General features: G+C 40.7%; 1 protein-coding gene across 1 annotated transcript; it reads right to left on the bottom strand.

Moving 5' to 3' along the window:
• Nucleotides 1-2,797: 2,797 nt before the first annotated feature.
• ctr9 (CTR9 component of Paf1/RNA polymerase II complex) lies at nucleotides 2,798-18,016 on the bottom strand. The gene is made up of 23 exons (XM_077518430.1): nucleotides 17,647-18,016; nucleotides 16,940-17,038; nucleotides 16,294-16,533; nucleotides 16,095-16,212; nucleotides 14,903-14,992; nucleotides 14,563-14,819; nucleotides 14,373-14,480; nucleotides 13,951-14,187; nucleotides 13,462-13,680; nucleotides 11,102-11,285; nucleotides 10,928-11,016; nucleotides 10,467-10,652; nucleotides 10,264-10,351; nucleotides 10,036-10,184; nucleotides 9,842-9,958; nucleotides 8,276-8,421; nucleotides 8,045-8,116; nucleotides 7,480-7,615; nucleotides 7,264-7,401; nucleotides 5,886-6,034; nucleotides 4,115-4,202; nucleotides 3,493-3,602; nucleotides 2,798-3,423 (listed from the first exon to the last, which is right to left on the bottom strand). The coding sequence occupies exons 1-23, from the start codon at nucleotides 17,689-17,691 to the stop codon at nucleotides 2,988-2,990; spliced, it is 3,501 nt and encodes a 1,166-aa protein (XP_077374556.1). The 5' UTR covers nucleotides 17,692-18,016; the 3' UTR covers nucleotides 2,798-2,987.
• Between the last annotated feature and the right edge of the window lie 652 nt (nucleotides 18,017-18,668).

Raw genomic sequence — 18,668 nt, 5'->3', positions numbered from 1 at the left:
GCTTGTCTTTTTATCAGCTGTACTTTATGTTGAGTTTTTTTTTTTAGGGGTGTGCATGCATCTCCAATTAAAGACAATTTGTTCAAGGTGGATTGTCATGGAACAATTCAGTTTGATTTGATGTACTCACATTGTTTAAATCAAATCACATTTTTAAAATCAAACTTGATTTTCTGCTTCCAGTTGTATTTCATTACAGCTGTAGTGTTTATCCATCGATTTTGTTATGCTTGCCTCTTATTCTCAGTCATGAATGAAGCTGGAGCTATCCCAGCTGATTTTGGCTACAATTCATGCATTCATTCAATCCATATTAATATCAAAAGGCATGTGTTTTTGAATGAACAGAAAAACCAGGAAGAACATGACATCTGTATTTCATTAAACCACACAGCAAGGTAGGTTATATCTGACAAAAAAAAAAAAGCAAATTGAGAAATATTTTTGAAAATGCAAGAACACAAATTTTTCAAAATTAAAACTACTGCATAAATCCGGTGTTGTCTTTGAAGTTTTCAGAGTTGGTATTAAATAGTAAGGGTGTCACGATTTCGATTTTTTATCGAAATCGATCGAAATTACGTCACGATTTCGAGCATCGAAATAGAAGAGAGGACACACGATTCGATGCCCCCCCCCGCGCCCGCCGCCACCGCCACCTCCCAGGAAAGCAAATGAGACGCAGCCATTCAGCTACTAGCTAACGGCACTTGTTAGCTGACTTCTCCTGCAGTCATGATGGCAAGCGCGGACAGACACAGCAATGGTGCTTCAAGCCGCTCCCGCTTCTCTCGTCACCAGTTTGGAAACATTTTGCGTTCCCGGTGAGTTATGTCGACAACGTTCACGTTGTCGATAAAAAGACCACAGTTGCAAGATATGCTATGTGCGCGTACTGTACTCGGCCACTGTGTTACGCCCGGCTCGTCAAGGGGAAGGGAAGTAACACAATAACAGAAAATATAGAGTAGATAAACACGGGTCGACTTTAACATCTGAGTAGTTTTAATTGAAATTTCAGGCAGGGGTTTGACAAGGGAGTGAAAGTGGAAGGTGAACAAATAATAACCGCATTTGACAGAACTGACAGAACGGAGGAGAAACAATAACTAATAGGGGTATAATACACGGATACACAATAGCGTCGCGCTGGCACAGTCGTCCAATCGGAGTGTCGCGCTGGCACAGTCGTCCAATCGGAGTGTCGCGCTGGCACAGTCGTCCAATCGGAGTGTCGCGCTGGCACAGTCCTCCAATCAGAGTGTCGCGCTGGCGCATTCAAACTGAATGGCCCGAGCCGCCAGCCGTAACAACGGGAAACACGACAAACATGACGGGACATTTACGCAGGCATCACAAAGATTTAGATTTATCAAATTCAACTAGAAGTGGGAAAACAACGGTCCAACCAACTATTTCATCCTCATTTACAGTGAAACTTCCACACACTTCAGCTCGCGCGAAACGCCAGATCCATAGGTCTATTTATAGCAGCAGACCTGCAGCCTTGGAAAACGCTGGATTCAAACATTTAATTAGTGTACTTGAACCACGCTACAGTATGCCCAGCAACTGTAAATGTTGGGATATAGTTTGTTCAGGCTGTATTTGTTCCATGACTTTGGATACAATATATTTTTTGTTGTTGTTGCACATTGCACATTATTTTAAGAGGAACGCACAGCACACTGTTGTAACCAAAAACAGTCAATAGATGGCAGGCACCCACTGTGACTTTTTGTTTTTGTTTTTTTATTTTTTATTTTACACTTCAGTAAGAACAAGACGGTTAACTTTATATTGTAAATAAATTCTTTGAATTTGATCATTCCTGCCTAATGTCAATTATCATATATTACATAAATTTACACAAAAATAATATGGAAATTGCATCACCTATATGTAGCCGATCTTTTGAAATAAGATTTACTGTACAATGAATAGAACCAATGATCATAGACTAGCCTTAGCCTACAGAAGCATATGCCTCTGTGTTATAAAGTGGGGGAGCGGAGAAAAAAATAAAAATAAAAAAATCGAAAAAAAAATCGAATCGTGACCCCAAAATCGAAATTTAAATCGAATCGTGGAGTTGGCGAATCGTGACACCCCTATTAAATAGGGATGGTTGAATACCAATACCAAGTGTTGGGCTGATACACAACCTTAGTTCAAGGTATCAGTACTTGTGACAAGTGCTACCACTATCAGCTGCAGTGGCCGTTTTATGGTCAGGAACTATCATAGAAAAGTACAGTACTATTAATTTCATACAATTTTAAGAACAAAATGCTATATTGGGATGCAGTATGTAGGCCTTTCTTTAAAATATTTTTTTTTTTTGGTAAATTTTATATTCTCAAACAAGTGGTATTGGTCTCCGTGACTTCTCAAAAGTTGAGTAGGCTACTCAGAATGGTGTTGCACATTTCTATTAATTGTTTCGCTACTATTATATGACAACCATGTGGAAAAACGAAGGTCAAACAGTCATTCAGGTATTATTCAAATTGGTTTTTTTTCCCCTACCTTCTTGCACTTGACAAATACTGCATAAGAAAAAAAGGCATACTGTACTAAAATAAATAAAATATAAAAAACAAAAAAAAACATCCGCTATAAAAATGATTTAAAACTAATCCAATTTATAAAAGGTGAAAACGAAATAAATGAAAAACAAATTATGATAGCTCAGGTATGGAACTTGTCTCTTGCTGTGTATAAACTAATATTTTGGCTTGATACTTCCACTACCCACTCCCCCTCATAATGAAGCATTATTAAAAATGCAAAAAAGTGAGAAGCATTTTCTTTTCTTTTATTGTCATTTGTCTTCAGAACGACACAAAATACAGTATTTCTTGCTTTCAAAACATTCACCTTTTTGAACTTTGAAAAAGAACAAAACAAGACATGGTAATGATGGACTTAAAAAAGAAGAAGAAAACAAATGAGTATGGGCATAAATGAGGCAAGTCTTCCAAAACTTAATCACTGTCATCATCATTGTTGGAGCCCTCGGGTTCTGACGCGTTGTCAGAGCGGCGAGGGGTGCCCTCGTTGTCCGACCGCGGTTCCGATTCTCGCTCAGATGCCGCGACGGGCGAAGCGGCCCGGGACTCGTCGTCCGATCCCGACCTCTTGCTCTCGTTGTCCGACTGGTCCGACTCGGACTGCCGCTGCATCTCCCTCTCCTTCACCGGACGGTCGCTGCCGGAGTCGTCGTCGTCGGAGCCCGCCGAGCGCTGGGGGCTGCCCACGGATCGCTGAGGGCTGCCCGCCTCGCTGCCTGAGCGGTTCCTCCACTGTGGGCTGCCCGCCTCACTGCCGGAACGGTTCCTACCGGCGTCAGAGTCGCTTTCCGATACGATGCGCTTTCTGTGGTCGTCGTCGTCGGATCCGGAACCGCTGTCTTTCTGGTTCCTAAAAGAGGAAGAAAAAAATGGACTTTGTAAGACTTTATTTTTGCCACGACGGTCCCTTGCATTTTACCTGTCCTCCGCTATTTTCAAGCCATCCTCATCTGACGACTCGGAGGACGAGATGATTGCCTTCGACTTGATCTTTCCTTTGAGAGAAGGCGGAGGACGCTCAGGCTGAAACTGAAAAGGACCATGGTGTCACACTTAAAGACAAACCAATTTTCAAAGCAATCTAGCCATCTGCCTATTAGATTCAACATTATTCATTCACTCCATTAGTCCACGTTTTTTACCACAAGTATTGGTTCCTAAAAATGATAGAGGTGTGGTCTATTGAATGACATCAGGAACATGGCTGGTTAGTCTCAGGAGCTCGGGTTGGCTTGTCACCGCACGGTTAGTTCAGTGTTAAGTGGGTGCGCTCCATGCGAGTGTTTTCAATTTGTATTGGACCATTTGTAGGGCCTGACTGTTTTTGGTGTCTCGATAATGATTTTTTTTGCAGACAATACCAATTCCAATGTTTAAAGGAGCTGTAATCGTGGCCATTAACCCTAACGTAATGTTTTCCCACATTGCTCCTAAGGACTCCTTTTTAACAAATTAGCACTGTATTGTATTGTGAAAAAAAACCCATAATAGTTAATGTAAAGAAATGAATTGGCTTCATAATTTCGTCAGTTGAAAGGTACCTTTTCGATCCTCTTCCGCTCTTTGGTTTTACGCTGCTTCTTGGATTGCGCTCCTTCCTCATCATCGCTGTGATCTTCTCTCGGAGCTCTGCGGCAATAAAAATCAAAACCACTCGTCCAACTGTATTGAACTAAATGTTTGAGAACCCACTCTTCCACAAGATTAAATGCAAATACACTTACAAATTGCCATACAACTGAATTGTACTGCATTAAAAACCACAGTTACAAATGTAACTACGGTTCTATTTCATCCTTCCCGACCGCCAGATGGCGGTGCTGAAACAGCACGGAAAATCCCTATACGCATTCGTACACTCGAGGAAAGAATACATAAAAGGACACAGTCCATGGTTCCGGTTGACACAATCCCATGTATAGAGGAGATGGGAACTGGAACGCGGTCTCTCAAAACCTTCTCGCGCAAAAAAACACGAGGGCTATGAATGACAAGCAATGCTGGCGGTCGTGCAGGACTCACAGAAAACGTAGTTACACTCGTAACTGTCATTCCATTTCGTCCCTCCCGACCGCCAGATGGCGGTGCTGAAACGGCAGTGAACGCCGAATACCAGCGACGTCACGAGGACCCTGGAAAACAAACCTCAGCAGCAGGCAATGCCACCTTTGCAGAGGGCAACGTCACAGCAGAGGCCTCAGAAACAGATGGGGTTCAACCACCCCACTAAGAAGCCTGCATTGCACTCACAGTCGCTTCCAAATGGCTCACCTGCTGAGAATCAGCCTGATATGTTTTAATCTGATAGGCAGGGGCAGCAGGAGAAGCAGACCTGTGCATTGATCGGCCCCTGTGAAGGGTTGGGGAACCCATTGCCTCCACCGACGATGACCGGCCCTGGCCAGCAGCTACGACCGTCTGTGGCGTGACGTCAACAGCAGCAGCGGCGACAGGACGACGAACGGCAGCTGTGTCGCGACAATCAAGGCAGCAATCAATGTGGCCCAGTTCAGGCAAAAAGGAGCAACCACAGTGCTTACAGCGAGCGGCGTCCTCCATAGCAGAAAAAGCTACAAACCGACGCACAGGGAGAGTGCACAGGTTGACGGGCAGCAGGCTTTGTGCGGGAGAGGAAGCCGCAACCAGCCTCTTCATCAACGGGACACAACAAAGCCACAAAGCAACAAAGGCGTACTGTTTGTGCCATCACCAGCTAGCAGAGGGTATGATAAATGATACCATTGCTAGCAAACATACATCAAGGCAGCTCGCGATCCACTGGCAGCAGCTGAATAAGTTGCGTGGTGCTACAAGCTAGGAGAGGATACGAAAAACAGTAGCTTCGCTAGCAAGTTCACTTCAACGCAGCAAAACCAGGAGGGTCCGAGTCGCGATATCATCACTAGCAAAAACAAGTCAAAACAACCGCCGGCAAGACGGCAACAGTTGCTGACATACACAACACGCACCTTCAAAACCTGAAGTGGCACTCATCAACGAGTCACCGAAAACCATGGGAAAAGGGAATGAACGCCCCAGCATCCACATAAACACACGAGAAAATACACAGCCCCCTCTTATACATGGGGATTGCGTTAACTGGAAAAATGGACTACGTGTCCGTTTATGTATTCTTTTCTCGAATGTACACGTAGGGATTTTCCATGGTGTTTCAGCACCGCCATCTGGCGGTCGGTAGGGACGAACTCGAAACAGCTTCAGCCACTATAACATAATGCACAATTTGAACATTAAACTCAAGTGATTCTTCTCATAATACTTTGAGAATCAGTGATAGAGTAGCGCACTCACTTCTTCCTCTTCCGACGGGCCTTCTTCTCTCCATCCTCGCCCTCGTCCTGCTCACTCCCGCTGGCGGCCTTTCTCTTCTTCTTCTTCACGGGCAGATCTTCGTCAGAGTCGTCGTTGACAAAATCGTCCATGTCGCCGCCCTTCTTGCGCTGGGAGCGGATGGGAGAGAAGTGACGTTATTAATTGTTGATGATTATTATAGTTTTGTTTTAATTGTGGGAATGCTGAAAGCATCCCACATATGTTATTCGGATTTTTATTCTCCTTACTTATTTGCCGAGAAACAACTCCCACATAATACTTCCGCTTTAAACCATTCAAATTTCAACTTGTTTCAAAAATTCATGCCTTCCGGGGTATATATCATCTGATTCCACATTAGTACTAGCAGAATTTATCGTTAAATATAAACTTTTACCCATTCATTTTCAATGGGACTGACGTTGAACTGTCCCACTTTCAATGCCCACTTCCATACATGCAACTGATCATCATTACCAGCTCTCTGACACTGCTCAGTGGAGTACTTGGTTAAGTGCATTGTCCAATAACCAGGTGTTCCCAGGTTCAAATCCCACATCTGACTGTGCATTGCAAATATATCCATGGCAATTATGCTTAGTGATCTAACTGTATACCAAGTAACTATCAAATTAGGAAATGCATTACAATTTCACTGAAATGATTAAATGCACATTGACTTTCACCAGATGGCTATTTTTAAAATAAATACGGCATTAGTGAATTTGAATTTGAACAAGGCAAGTTAGCTCAGTCGTTAGAGCAATTTTTTCCCCCATGTAAAACCTGGATTCAAACCCCGTTTAGACCACATTTTAGTAGATTTGATGGTTTGATACCAACTGACTGACTATCGTTTCAGGAAAAGGATTATAATTTCTCTGAAATGATTAAATCTCACCTTAGACAGATTACAGTTCGTTTTCTTCTTATTCATTTATCTTTCAACTTCAATTAAAACTTTGTAATTTTCACATAATTTATCTTTCAATTTACTTCATAAGCATTCAGCTATTAGCATTCAGCTATTAACATTCAGCATTCCCACGCAATTTCTCCAGAAACTGCACTTAGTCTAGTTATACATGTAAATGTCCATGCACCACACTGTCCCCTGCTATTATTTTATTACATTAATATTTTACTTCTTATTAATTTATTTTCTTGTTTTGGTACGGTACTTGAACAAATACTTAGATTTGAAATGAATGAATAATTTAGTTTTTTTTAATTGTTATATCAATATCAAAAATAATCCTGATGATGATCCTTCCTGTATCACCAAGCTCTATGTTATAATTAATTGTCCCTGGACTCCAGTAGGAGAACCCCTGGTCAATGTGTATGTGTCACTCACACGTCCTCCACCTCCCTTCCTCTTCTCCTTGGAGATGCCCTCGGCGAAGGTGAGGAGGTTTTTGGTCTTCTCCACGTAGAGAGCTCTCTGCTCCAGCAGCTTCTTCTGCTCCTCAGCCTCTCGGCTCTTCTTCTCCTCCTGAAATATTTTTGTTTATTGAAGAGTATATTATCAGAGAGAAACTCCTAACCGCAAATCATGCCGTGATTCACGTACTTGCTCCTTCATCAACTGTTGGCGCAGCAGGTCGCGCTCTTGCTCTTGTTTGGCCCGAAGTTCCTTCTCCTCCTCGTCCTGCTTTCTGGCGCGTGCCACATGGTACTGAGCCTGACTCAGCAAGTCGGAGCACTGCCTGCGAACCCACAATGACAAATTATAACATGAGCAATCCAACACGGAATCCAATCCAACACGATTCTGACAACCTAGCAGATGTACAAGCTATAATGTGATGTTATATTCTCTGTCTACATGTGTTAGCTGCACAGTATGTGTTGAAATATCTGTTATGATCAGTTAGAATGGTGCAAAAGCAATGCTATTTTGTTAGCCTGTCTATGAGGTGTTGCAATATTTGTTAGCATTAAGTTCAGCAAACTTTCCCAAGACATGGTTGTTTTAAATGCAGAAGGCGTAATTCAAGTGGCATGAAAAAAGCTTAACAGCTCTTTGAAAAAAAATGTTAATTATCTGCCAAATGGCTTCTTGTTACAAAGTTCGCTGCCATCTCAAAATTTTTACTCTGAAGGAGGAAATTTAAAACAAGGATTTCCAAACATACCTGGCTTCAGAAGCTGCGTGTGCAAGGTCAAATCTCATCTTGTCTCCAGCTTTGCTTAGGTAACTGAAATACCTGAGAGGGGACAACGAAGTGAGGAAGATGCAGGACAGCCTGACTGGAATTATCATTTTGCAAGTGTTTTCACAAATGTCAACTATCTATAAGGCATTAAAAAAAATCAAATGTGGCCCTTTGCCCAGCCCGGACTGGAAACGAAGCGACTTTTGCTACCTATGAGCGAGTTCCAGCTCTTTGACGGAGCTCAGCACAGCCTTCAGGTTACTCTTCTCGTCCTTGAGGACCAACGTGGCGAGCCGCTGAAGCACCAGGGCCACGTTGAACATGAGGACTGTGTCGTTGGGTGCCACATGGCGGGCCTGATTGCAACACAACAATCAATACGTCAACAGCTCACACTACTTTATTTATCCACTGCGAAGAACAACTATTGCAGGGTTTCTGCAGGTACCAGCAAATTTAACTTAATGCTTTTTAACACCGTTCTTGCGCAACTTAAGACTAATTTCATGACTATATCGTACTGCATATACACACGCACGCACACACACATATACATACTATACATATACTCTATATATTAGGGCTGTCAGTTGATTACCATTTTTAATCAATCACTTGATTGCCATAGTTAGTTCATGATTAATCGCAAATTAATCAAACTCTTCTACAACAAAATAAATATTTTTTAAGTTTTTCATACTCTCTTGTTAACACAAAATTGGACAAATACCCTACCAAATACAAATGTGGTTGTATCTTTTAGGTCACTGATTCAGCAATTTTATCTAAGTAATTCATAAAGTGATTTGAAGCTAAAAAGAAATACTAAACAGTTAAACTGTGAAACACTGACTCATAGATTTGTGTTGAGGTCATTGTCTGCCACTAGAAGACATTAGTGTTTCATGTTGGACATCAGTGACAAACAGTACATTTTTCTTTTCAAATTCAGAGCAACTGGTATTTGGAACATGAAGGAAGTTGTGGACTCCAGGGCAGGCCATTTTGTCTATTGTAAATTGCAACTAATCACCAGTCCCCACAATACCAGTACATACAAGTATATTTTTATCACAATCAATATTGTTAAATTGTGTTAAAGTGACACATTTGCACAATGTTTTATGTGAAATAAATAATGAATAGCAATGTATTGACATCAATTGTATTTAAATTTTTATGCTTCTGTACATTGTACTTAATGCTTTAAATACAATTTAAGGCGTAGATCAGTGGTAGAGTGGTCGTCTCACAACCCAGAGGTTGTGGGTTCGATGCCATGCCATTGTGACCGCGTCAAAGTATCCTTGCGCAAGATAGTTAACCCCCAGTTGCTCCTGATGCTGTGCCATCAGTAGGTGAATGAGTAGTTGAAAGTAAAGCGCTTTGAGGGCCTTGTACGGTGGAAAAGCGCAATATAAATGAAGTACTATTTAATTTCAGCAAAATCCATTTGCTTTTTCATAACCCGCGGAAACCCTGTAATATTACGGTAGCTTGCGGAGGAGGTTTGACAGCAGTCCATGTATATGTTTATGTCTGCATTTTGTTAAAAACACCAGAAGGAACAGCATAATGTCCATTTGAGTGAGGCAAAAATATTTGAAATAATTAATCGTGATAATTTATAAATTCTTGACATTCTATTTAATGATATGTTTTTGCATTACAGAGCGCAATATTTATTAAAAACACATACACGTGACAAATTCTATTGTATGGACTTTTTAAAAAACGCTCCACTATAACTTACGAGGAGCATGTCTGTGATTTTACCTTGAGCAGCATCTGCTTGCACTCCTGGAGTTTGCCACATTTAAAGAGTGCTCGTGCCAAGTAGAGCAACACCTCCGTGTTCTGGTGTTTGTAAAACTTCTTGAGACAGTTCTCATACTGCACAGCAGAAAGTCACAATTTAGTCAGCTCATTGATGTGCAGACACAATAGTTGTCAACATGTATGCGTCTTACCATTTGCACAGCGCTGATGTACTGCTTCTGCTCCACGTAGATGTGAGCCAGATTCAACCACACGTCGCTGATGTCGGCCGTTGCCTCTCTCACCTGTGCAAACACGTCCCGGGCCTCTCTGAAGTAGCCTTTATGGGCCAGTACGGCACCTGGACACACAATAGTCCTCCTGAAATCGACTTTTTTTTTTTTTTTTTTTTTTTAAGTCAGATAGGAAGCGCAACATACCGATCCCATTGGCCGCATAAAGATTCTTGGAGTCATTTCGCAGGACCTGTTTGTAAATGGCCAACGCACGATCTTGGTGTCTCTTTTCCTGTACACATGAAAACATTAACGAGAACAGGTCAGCAGAAGAAGACTTCCACAAAGTACGAACAGTTAAAAAAAAAAAACACAAAAAAAAAAAATACTGATTTTTGTGACTCCACCTTTTCCCGGTCTCTGGTGGGCTGATGGAGGGTCTGCAGCCACACGTTGCCCAGCGCCAACATGGAGTAGGTGTCGTTCTGCGTGGATGGCTGCTTCAGAATACGCTCAAACTTCTTTTGACCCGGCCCCCACTCCTGTTTAGCCAAGTGAAGGTTTCCTATGAGGGACCAGGCATCTGGGTGATCCTGAAACAAACAGTAACAGAGAATGGTGATAAGAGTCTGCAATCACATTTCTGTAATGGCCTTAAATATTGGCAAGCACATCTTAGTCTGTTATGACAAAACAAAATGTTTATATTTATACTTGAATGTGATATCTTACCATTACATTACACTAAATTGTCAGTTAATTCCTAGAATTAAATAGTTTCCAATTTGGAATACTCCCAAAACTCCCCACCTCAGTTTCCCATGGAAATCTAACAGATCATTAGTCAGAATGTTGCCCTGAAACATACCTGATTAATCTGCAGGGCCTCTTTGAACCAATCCGAAGCCTCGTAGAAATTGCCTTTGTCACGTGCCATCGCACCAAGTCGCAGATAGCCTGGAAGGCAAAAACAAATGTTGCGCATTCCATTTCTATCATACTCCAGCTGCGTGATGTATAGTTGTATATATGGTGTGCTTACAGTCCACATAGTTGGGATGCTCCCTCAAAATGTTCTTGTAGAGCTTCTCTGCCTCGTGGAATTCGCACATGGCCTCGTACAGACGCGCCAGATTGTATGAGGTAGTGACAGAAATGGCGTTGTAGTAGTGCTCGTCATGCTCGCCCTCGGCTTTGGCCCGATCCAGAGAGGCCAGGAAGTATTTCTGGAGGGGGAAGCTCGTTTAAAGTCTAAATTTACCTTTGTAAAGGAATATGGAGGTACTTTGACTTACAAGTGGTGCAATTTACAATCTACATATACACTTCAATGAGAAGAAAAAAAATTCAGACATTTATTGAACAGACAAATAGCCAAAAACAATTTCTGTTTAATTACACTTAATAATCTCCAGGGTTCTTGCAGGAATCACTCAGTGAAATTTTAGACCCTTTTTAGACCTTTTTAGACCACTATGAGAAAAATTTTAGACCAACTTCACGACCGACCGAAGACCCCTAAAAAAAAAAAAAAAAAAAGGGGGGGGGGGGGGGGGGGTCACATAGTTGATTCTCAAAACCATGTCAACTTGCAGGGCTCTACACTAACTTTTCCACTACTAGCACTGGTGCGAATAACATTTTTAGTTGCTCGCACAGCACAGGATTTGGTCGCACCATTTTTTGTGGAGGTGTAGCATGACTTTAAGCATACGCAACTCGATATATTTGCAAAATATTTGATTGGAACACAAGTTTTGCCTGCAACAGCAGTGGCTATCAAAACATACGATTCATTTAAATATTCAAAACTTATAGTGACATTTGTTGCTTGTCGACGTTATCTTAAAACACCACAAATTTTTACAGTATCTTCAAACGTGTTAAAAAACAACAACAAAAATGTCTTCTATATTTTCATATATTGAATCAATTATTTAAATAGACCGCAACAAAGGGCTGGGCGATAGGACTGAAAAATGTATCAGTTTAAATATTTATTAGTCGTTATTGACAGTTATAATTGGGGGTTTTTTTCTATTCAAAATAAGGATCAGGAAAACAAAAGGCTGATAATTTGAAATATAAATATTTAACCTTTAAAAAGACACAAACACAATGTGTGCACAGTGTGAAGTATTTCAGAAATTTGAGACATTAAATAAACCTACCGTCCAGCCAAAAGAAATATGAAGCCACCTTATGGAACAATAAATCTATCACACATTTTAACCACTTAATATATCAAAAAAATATTGCCAAAAGTAACCTTCCCTTTTTATCAACAATTTTTCTTTTTCTTTTGCCATCACATTCATTTTTGGTTAATGTATGACGTCTTTTTTTTTTCTTTTTTTTTATTAATATGAGACACGATGATGACCACGGAATCACTGCTGTTTTTTTTTTTTTTTTGCTGTGGTTCATTTTGAGTTTGATGACGTTCATTGCAGGCACGTCTCAGTTCTCCTATCTGCTTCTCATGCTAGTTGTAGACATTGACAGGGAAAAAAAGAGAGACGCTTGCGATGTGCTTTTAGCTTAGTTGGCTGAGGGACATACCTGTGTGAAGTTTGAATTCATGCATTGGATCGTCACGGGAGTTATTGTTTTGAGTCGCGCGCAGTACCAACACCAGGACATACAAGTGCACCGAGAAGACTCGATAGCCAAGGGAAATACCGAAATGTACGGCACCGGCTTCTGCTACTGTCTGTTGACACTCGCTGTGACGCGCGCGCGCGCGCACTATTTCGTGCCGTAAATTCGTCGTTCACCACCCTGCCTGTTTGTTTTTGTCCCGGTAGTGTTAGCTTGACATGTTGAGCTCGGGATGTCCGCAGAAAGCAACAACAATAATCCCCCCACCCCTCCTGTTGTCGTATCTCGCGGCAAAACAAACCGCCGCCGCGCGTCACATTTCACTTGCACCGCCCCACGTACCTTAGCACCCGCCCGCCCGAACTATATTGAACTGCAATGCAAACGCACCCCCTCAAATGTCTCCTTCACTTTGAGCACGCAAATAACAGAAACAACGCAACACGCACATTTTTTGTTCTTTCTTTTTGTTTTTTTCTACAGAGCAGACACTTCTCGGAATGTAAGGAACGGATGTAAGAATTTTAGACTTGGGTAAATTAAATTTTAGACCTAGGATGAAAATATGGCTGTTTTTTAAGACATTTTAGACCTAAAATGTAACTTTCTGAATTTTAGACCTTTTTTTTTTTAGACTTTTTAAGACCGCGCGGGAACCCTGAATCTCATTTTTTTCTTCACATTCTATTTTACTATGGTTTTAGATCTACAGTATAGTTTACAATACAGTGTTATTTTGAGACTTTAACATTACAGCTATTGCTTCGTTAAAACATGCATTAATAGTTTGAGGCCCTCTACCTTGGCCTCTTCCAGGTTTCCCAGTCGGAAGTGAAGCGCGCCGAGGTTGTTGAGGATCTCCGGGGGAACGTCTGCCTGCACTTTCTCTTGCAGGATGCGGGTGGCTGTGCCGTACGCAGAGAGCGCGCCTTGGATGTCGGTCTGCTCCAGGATCTGAGCCAGCTCGATCCAGGCTTCCACGTCGTCGGGGTACTGCTCGGTTACTTTCTTCAGATGACCCTAAGTAGCACAGATGAATACTTGAGCTAAGTATTTTTTTGGGTACTTCGAGTAAAGAGGTTGAGAATGATTGATATAGAGTTTGTCCTCAATAGGGTTAGGTTAAGCTACTTATTTGGATGATTTTGGATAAGATGCAACGTACACACTAGACTGGTCGCTAACCAATTGTTTGGCATATATACACAGTCTGGTAAAGAATCTCAGTCACGCGGGGAACACTGTCCCAATAAATGGATGACATAATTAATGAATATTTAGAACACATACCTTGGCAATGTCTCGCTTTTCCTGGTCATCAGACGTTGCGTAGAGAGAGCCAAGAATTTTGATGGTCTCGTAGTTGTTGGGGTAGGCCTTTAAAACCTTTTCGAAGCACTGGGCCGCATTCTCCTTGTCTCTTCGATAAACGTACATTTGTCCCAGACCAAAGAAGGGCAACACGAATGTGGTGGAGGCAAATTGCGTGGCCTGGTAGTAATACTGAAAGGCTTGGTCATAATCCTCCTAAGGCCACAGAAGGAGAAATTAATAACACGTTAGTTTGTTGAAGATGTTCCACTTGTAATGCACAAGTTTTGAGTGTCCCGTCACCAAACAAGAAGAGTCCAATTGCCTTGAAACAATTTCTGCGGCTCAACAACACGTAGTAAATAAGAAGTAAGCTACTCCACAATGATCATGGACGCTACCTGCACATGAAAAGATCGTGCCAACTGGTAGCAGCTCTCCGCCTGCATGGCCTCCACTTCAGTGTTGTGGAAAGCATGCAGGGCCAGATGCTGCACTTTGCTGTAATCCTAAAGGACGAAAAAAGCGGGCAAACGATGTGAACAAGATTCAAAACGAGGTTGAACGAGCGGGCACGATGCTCGTGTCTACCTTTTTGAAGAAGAAGTGGTTGGCCAGGTGGTTGAGAACCATGGGGTTGCTGGGGTCGATGGTGTATGCGCGCGACAGGAGCTGCACGCCGTTCTTGATGGAGTCGGCCTCCTTGTTGTTGAGCTCCAGAACAGCAAGGCCGACGAGGGCTCCAACGCATTTGGGGTTGAGCTCCAGTGCACGGCCGAAAGCCAGGCGAGCTTTCTCCAATTTGTTGAGCTTGACGAAGCAGTGGCCCATGCCCAGCCTTACTTCAGCTGGTCACATGCAAAATCAATTACATACAGCATGTTATCTATGGATGACTGTAGAAGAAAAAACACTGTCTTACAATCCTTACCTGGACAGCCAGGGTTTGTGCGCAGAGCCTTTTTGTAGTACGCCAGTGCGCCTCTGTAATCCTTTTTATTGAAAGAGATGCACGCCTTACCTGATAAACAACAGAAAGGTGTTAATTCAGTGAATGAGGTCTCATTATTTGATCAAATATATCGTTAAAGCTGGCTCATTATCATTCAGTTGGATAGTTTATGATGGAGGTCCATTTCGTCCCCCCCCCCCATAAACTGCAACAATGCTTCCACATTTATTGTTCTTTTTCTATTATTTGATTAACATGACATGGTCTACTCCCCTAGTGATACAGAAAAAAAGAAGTAAAACAAAAATGTAAAGATAAATTCATCAGTTGATGCTTTTTTTTGTAGGGAAGGGGGGGTACTAATACCAGGTATCGAGCCAGTCCTTATTTCAAGGTATCAGTACCGGTGCTTATTATTGGCAGTGGAGACTACACAAGAAAAAAAAAAGTGGTTTCGAACATCACTACTTTTTTGCATTTTTTTAAACTTGGAAATTTGCCTATTTTGCAAAGTTAAACAAATACTAAAGGACAGACTGCAAAGTATCTTAAAACAGTCAGATGTTCTTGCAGGAATTCACATCTGTCTTGTTAAAAGTGCAAAGGGACCAAATATCAAATTATTTCATTAATTTATATATTATATATATTTAAAAAAAAAAAAAATCCAACATATCCAAGCAACGCTCCTGCATGCTCTGATTAATTTGTATAGTTTTTCAATTAAATCGGCTGATTAATTGTTTAACAATTTTTTTTTTCTTTCTAGCAAATATAAGGATGGGAATCTCAACAGAAGTACTGTGCTGTACTTAAGTTAAATATTGTTGGACTGGACTTAAAAAGTAAAAAAGTTAGTCTCCTGGATTTTTATTTATTTATTTTTTTTACAAATATTTAAACAGGTTTTATGCATAGCTACGAGCGTCATTCCAAAGTGTTTAATTGTACTTCATGTTTGAATATTGTAAATGTTTTAATTTTGTTTAATTTAGAGATTCTTTCGTGTACCACGAGAGAGTGAGTGTACACAATGCACACAAGAGTCCCGGCTATAACGTAATATACTAGGCTCTAATCGTTCTCCATAACAAAAGAGTTGTGAATACACCTAAAAAAAATAAAAATGAATTTTTTAAAAAAAAAAAACATTTTATCGTGTTCAACTTGCCAAGTAAAGCAGGGATGTTGTTGGTGGACTGGTTGAGGACAAATTGGAACTGAGCATCGGCCTGGTCCATCTTGTCTCCTTCCAGCAAGCAAAAACAAGCTCTTCCCAGCAAATGGTTCTGCATGAGACAAGATGAGTTGTATTTATTTGATATATAAGTTCTATTTTTTGTAACCTGCCCAGAGAGCTTTGTTCTCACCTGATCGTACATAATGATCTTGTCTGCCATTGTGTACAACAGCGTGGCCTGTGTGATGAGCTCTTTCTTGGCATCTTTGTTTTTTTCTTTGCGAGCCTGCTGCACGTAGTAAGCTGCAAGAGTGTCCAGACATGTCATCTGATCCTTCTCATGGTCGCTGTAGTCCAGGTTCCCGTCGATACGCGCCGCCTCAAGGAGCTTGACAAAGTCCTCTGTTTTGCCCTGCTTGTAGTACTCCAGCTAAGAAAAGAAGGCAGTCATATTGCTTCATTATGATTCATATTTTTTCAATACTTGCACTATTTACAAGCAGTTAGGGATTATTCGGCTTTTGGAAGAAATTTCAGGTGAACCTAAAATGCACTATAACCTTCAAATTTTAAAGACAAGCCCGTGTTCAAGGTTTCAGTACTGTTTGCACAACTTGCAATTCTCTAACAATGGAGCTGAACAACAACATTCACAACAGGAAATCCATGATTTAACCAATACATATCCATCTTTCTTTGAGAAATATATTATCTCAAATTAGATTTGCTTGTTTCATTATGATAACAAAAACACATAGTGTTTTCTGTAAAACTTAGTTTATTTGAGGACAATGAGGAGCTTTACATTTGTAACAACTTGTACAATATATGCTTACCGCCAAGGCAATCCATATGTGCAGCTGTGTGTGCTCTTGCTTCAAGATACTGATGACCTCGTCACCTTCAGGCAGTTGGTCAAAATCAAGCTCAATGACCTGAAGGTTGAAACGTATTATATTTACATCAATTTGATTTAAAAAAATAATAAAAATAATAAAAATAATAATAATAATAATAATAATAAAAACACAATTATGACCATCCTAATCTTATTTGCAGAGATATACTTCATTTTTCCTCGTAGTTTATGTTTGAATGTCGATACCATGATATGATGCTAATGGTGTTTTGCACAATTATGCATATTTAAATTAATAAGGGTTTTTAAATTAATGAATACTGAAAATTTCAAAAATTCTATTTTACTACTTCCCTTTAATAATGACATTCAATAGAAAACTGTATATACACATATTTAAGAGAGAAAAAAGTTCTGCATTTATAAACAAATGCGGATGTTCAGTTTGTGTGGACAATGACAGGTAGTCACATGATATTTATTGTATTAATTTTATCACAACATCGTCCCGGTGTAAATTAAAATAGAGAACTGCTGATTTAGGACATAAGTTTAGTAATAGTACATTTACGTCAGTAACGCAGCTTACAGTATGGGTCACTTGTTCTGATGTTAGCAATAATTAGCACGACTAGCAACACAACAGCGTCTTATGAGGACGAGCTTTAAAACAAAAAGATTTACCTCATCTGTGTCCCGCAGAGGGATCTCGATAGACCCTCGAGACATCTTGGAGGAGGAAAAGCCCAAACGCAGTTAAATTGTAACTTTAAAGCCAGTCCAGTCGATAAAGCCTGGTCCCAAAATGATGCTTTAGGCCGGAAGCCAGCACAGCGAGCACACCGTTTGTGCAACCCAAAACTGTGTCCGGTTGGGGAAAAATAAACACGTTTGAAATTTCATTTTCTTTCTTTTTTTACGACTTTACTGACTGACGCAGATGTACAAATATGTATAAAAAAAATATGACTTTATTAACACTCTTCTGTCTTCGTTTATTGAATTATCAAATTACGTATTCACGTCAAAAATAATAGTTCACGGTCGTCCACTCTTCTTCTACTACTACTTGGGTTTTTTTTTTTCGTCTGCATTACCGCCATCCACTGGGTAATATGAAAAATACTCCGTAATTGCATTCCATGACAACCTTAGTTAACTTTCGACTCCTTGCTTTGTCATAATAAGGTTGTTACTCTCGTCTACCTCCGCGAAAGACGCCAATGTGTACAGTACTCTAGACGAAATCGCTGGAAATAACTCAATGCAAATTACAAACCCCAGTTTGAGATCTGCACGGGAACCTAAAGTTTGAATTGGACACACAATCCACATAACTTCAAATATGTATTTGGCGCGGTATAACAAGCAATTTAAATACAAACCAATTAAATGCACCATTCTCGCAGCCAGCCATTTTGGCAGCAGCGAGGTGGGGAGGAAGTGGGTTGATGGTGGGCGCAGGCTGTGGTATGTCAGCTGGTTTTGATATGAAGTGCATACAAGTACAAGAGCATCTTGAAGGCTTCTTACCTGAATCAGAGGACAAGCTAAATAAGGACAATAAAATATATTTAAGACAAAGTTTTGCCTTTCAGAAGAGCCACACTGGATTGGGAAGTAAGAATTTATGATTATAATTGAACTAGCTTTTTAACATTTTGATGGATGTTATTAATTTGTTGACAAGCATGCCTTTTATATTA

The sequence above is a fragment of the Festucalex cinctus genome, chromosome 4 (genome assembly GCF_051991245.1).
Source record: "Festucalex cinctus isolate MCC-2025b chromosome 4, RoL_Fcin_1.0, whole genome shotgun sequence".
Classification (NCBI taxonomy): domain Eukaryota; kingdom Metazoa; phylum Chordata; class Actinopteri; order Syngnathiformes; family Syngnathidae; genus Festucalex; species Festucalex cinctus.
Note: the sequence above shows the minus strand (reverse complement) of the source record. Positions and strands in the feature narration are given on the sequence as shown.